Source organism: Hippocampus comes, unplaced genomic scaffold, assembly GCF_001891065.2.
Source record: "Hippocampus comes isolate QL1 unplaced genomic scaffold, H_comes_QL1_v1.1 scaffold48, whole genome shotgun sequence".
Lineage (NCBI taxonomy): Eukaryota > Metazoa > Chordata > Actinopteri > Syngnathiformes > Syngnathidae > Hippocampus > Hippocampus comes.
The window spans coordinates 1137542-1140322 of NW_017808403.1; the positions used below are offsets into that span (position 1 = coordinate 1137542).

The following is a 2781-nucleotide window of genomic DNA, read 5'->3' on the forward strand; positions in this document are numbered from 1 at the left end:
CACACAAAAAATGGAAATGCTCACTCTTCTATTTTTTTTTTTTTGAATGCCCACTCCAAGGGAGAGTCTTATCTAGGACTCATGACTTATGAGTTAAAAATGTGTTTTCTCTGAGAACTCTCATGCGAGACAATGTTCATATCAATCGTTGCTTTTGATAACAGCAATTTTTTTTTTTTAATATCTATGGCAGAGCTGCCAAAACAGACACCTCCAATTTCATCACGGACTCTTGATTAGCTCATTGAGAATTCTTAGCCTATGGTTTTGTATATTTTTGCGATATTGCATTTACGATCATTTTTTTTCATGATGCCTAAAAGCTTTTTTTTTCCCATAAGGACTCAAGTGGTGCCAGTGTGCCAAATTCTTGGCGATGTAACCTGCATAACAGACAGCTGTGATGTCATCAATATCCCCTCAGATTGCTGAGGAGAAATCAATTAAGTTCCCTGAATGACCGATCAAAGTATACATATAGCATTATGTGCAATTTCAAATCACGGTCTGGGGCTGCACGCACTGTCAAATAAAGACAAAACATTGTTGCTTGAAAAAGTGTAACACGGGAAAGCAAGAACGGCTGTCCCTTTTATTGCCGGCAACATTTTCAAATGCATTCTCACGGTCCCTGTGGGAACTGTAACAGCACTTGCGTGTTCCTCAGTGTGATGACCACACAATGCAAAAGGTGCAGTGTTATTTCGACTTTTGTTTCTCCCACTGTTCTGGCGTTAGGGTCTTCTGTTCGAACGCATGGATGTCTTTCAGCTCCTCCGCTAAGCAGGTGTTCACCATCCTAAAAATGCCACACCCTTTGATCATGTTATATGTCATATCAAAAGCATTGCCATTCTGGAATTTGATTTCAGTGTCCACTGCGTACCTGTGTCTCTGTAAGAGGGGCTTGCCCTCAAACTGGGAAGAGACCACAAGCACTTTGAAGCTGGCGGCACATCTGTTGGCGGACGTGTCCTCCACGTCCTACACAACACAAATGACGGAGCATACTAATATTGACTGCAAATGTTCCAAAGTGAACGAGTGTAAGACACCTACCACATATTCCGCCGCAAGCTCTGTTCTAAGTTTATCCCGGATGTGATCGGATGTTAAGGCCATGCCTGCAACAGCAGAAAACAGGTGATGGTTTATGTGTTTTCACCAAGACTACCTTGTGCATAAATGTGATAATCGAAGGCGTGTCTCGTAAATTAAACTGCAACCGAAAGTAACGTTAGTTTAAATCCAAATTTAAGGCTGCCATCGTCATATCAAACACAAAGTCACAACATTAAGAGGATCAAATGTATTCCGCACTACAACAAATCAAAAATACAGTACATACTTGAAACATTGTAGATCGACTTCCTGCTATTTTCAGTTTCACTAACAGTGGTCCTGCGAAAGATCCAATCACATTGCACGGTCATAAGCAGAGCCAATCAGATGCTCTGGAAAAATCCGGCGAGCGTTACTCGGCGCGAGTCCTTGAACGCCTGACTTGAAACATTCCTTTCTCTCGTGGAGAAAAAAAACATCCAACATTTTTCTTTTAGACATATGCCATATACAAAACAAACATAATATAAGATTACATATAGATTAGTTTATGTTCGCATCATAGTAAAGGAAGTTTTTTGTTAGGAACAGGCAATATTTCTTGACTACTAACACGTTTTTAAAAATCTTGAGGTGAGGCAGCGATATCTAAAAATGCTTTTCATTTATTTCACGTGTTTATTTGGGTAAAATCAAATGTATAAATGTATGTACTAAACGCTGGAAATGTTTTTTTTTTGCTTACGAGCTGAGGGGTTGATTTATTTCAGTTTCGAAACATGAGGTCCTTTGAAAGATCCAATCAAAGACGGGGATCGCATTAACAGCCAATCAAATCCTCTGTAAAATCGCGAGCGTGTGGTGGTCGATTTTCAAAGTAGCAAATTGTTCAGTGCCTGAATGAAAGTACTTCTTCTCAAATAAGTAAAAATATGTATTCTTTTCATTTGAGAGTCATAATACATATAGATATATCATTTTAGTTATGTATTTCAACTTTTTCCTTGACAACACAACAGCGAGGAAGATTTTTATGCCATTCAAAACAGGCAATAGACTTTGACTCCTCAAGAGTACTTGTGAATCGGACCAAATATTTGAACGGTCGACGATGGAATATTGTCAGCGTTTCATTTGAAAATATCAAAACAAGACGAATGTTTCTTCGTGACATTGAGACAAATTGAGCCGTGTTTCGTGTTTTGTGTTAGCCCGTCCAATGGCGCAGGAGGTGGAGAACTTCTTTGGCGTATACATGCTGTACTGCCTCAACCCCAAGTTTAAAGGGCGAATCTACATCGGCTTCACGGTGGATCCTGAACGCAGGCTGAGGCAACATAATGCCGGGCGCCACAAAGGAGGGGCCAAGAGAACCAGCGGCAGAGGACCATGGTACGCAATTGCACAACTCTCGACTTCGACCTCGACCTCGACCCTCGTTGCCTTTCACGAGTATGTTCCGCACATGAACACGTCGCTTCTGTTGCAGGGAGATGGTCCTCATCATACATGGCTTCCCCTCTGACATCGCTGCCTTGACAGTAAGTGAACACGGGAGTCGGGGAGTCAGTTTGGTCAATTTTCCCTCTTTCTTTCGTCAAATAATACATCCGAAAATAAAATGAATGTCATGAAATCAATGAACCAATTGTGTAATGCATTCTAATTGTTCATGCATCATTCTTAACGTAGTGTTTTGTTCAAATGCTAATTTATCTT

At 40.6% G+C, this 2781-nt stretch overlaps 2 protein-coding genes across 3 annotated transcripts; one reads left to right on the forward strand and one right to left on the reverse strand.

The window, feature by feature from the left end:
• Window positions 1–553: 553 nt before the first annotated feature.
• On the reverse strand, window positions 554–1509 carry LOC109508293 (bolA-like protein 2). 2 transcript variants are annotated; one of them, XM_019858188.1, is made up of 4 exons: window positions 1505–1509; window positions 1060–1124; window positions 887–984; window positions 554–799 (listed from the first exon to the last, which is right to left on the reverse strand). In XM_019858188.1, exons 2-4 carry the CDS (start codon window positions 1120–1122, stop codon window positions 700–702), a joined length of 261 nt encoding a protein of 86 aa, XP_019713747.1. In that variant the 5' UTR covers window positions 1123–1124; window positions 1505–1509; the 3' UTR covers window positions 554–699. The 2 variants fall into 2 exon arrangements, with proteins under 2 accessions (XP_019713747.1, XP_019713746.1); XM_019858187.1 differs by lacking the exon at window positions 1505–1509 and adding an exon at window positions 1349–1468.
• Window positions 1510–2057: 548 nt separating this feature from the next.
• LOC109508315 (structure-specific endonuclease subunit slx1-like) lies at window positions 2058–2687 on the forward strand. The gene is made up of 2 exons (XM_019858212.1): window positions 2058–2454; window positions 2552–2687. Exons 1-2 carry the CDS (start codon window positions 2282–2284, stop codon window positions 2685–2687), a joined length of 309 nt encoding a protein of 102 aa, XP_019713771.1. The 5' UTR covers window positions 2058–2281.
• The last annotated feature ends 94 nt before the right edge of the window (window positions 2688–2781 follow it).

What these genes read in the sequence shown, in the direction of transcription:
- LOC109508293 (XM_019858187.1), bottom strand. Translation starts at nt 1,433, where the DNA reads ATGACCGTGCAATGTGATTGGATCTTTCGCAGGACCACTGTTAGTGAA. An exon ending in GTCGATCTACAATGTTTCAA is followed by an intron (nt 1,125 to 1,348) that starts GTATGTACTGTA and finishes CTGCTGTTGCAG; the next exon opens with GCATGGCCTTAACATCCGAT. An exon ending in CCCCTCTTACAGAGACACAG is followed by an intron (nt 800 to 886) that starts GTACGCAGTGGA and finishes TGGCATTTTTAG; the next exon opens with GATGGTGAACACCTGCTTAG.
- LOC109508315 (XM_019858212.1), top strand. Translation starts at nt 2,282, where the DNA reads ATGGCGCAGGAGGTGGAGAACTTCTTTGGCGTATACATGCTGTACTGC. An exon ending in ACCAGCGGCAGAGGACCATG is followed by an intron (nt 2,455 to 2,551) that starts GTACGCAATTGC and finishes CTTCTGTTGCAG; the next exon opens with GGAGATGGTCCTCATCATAC.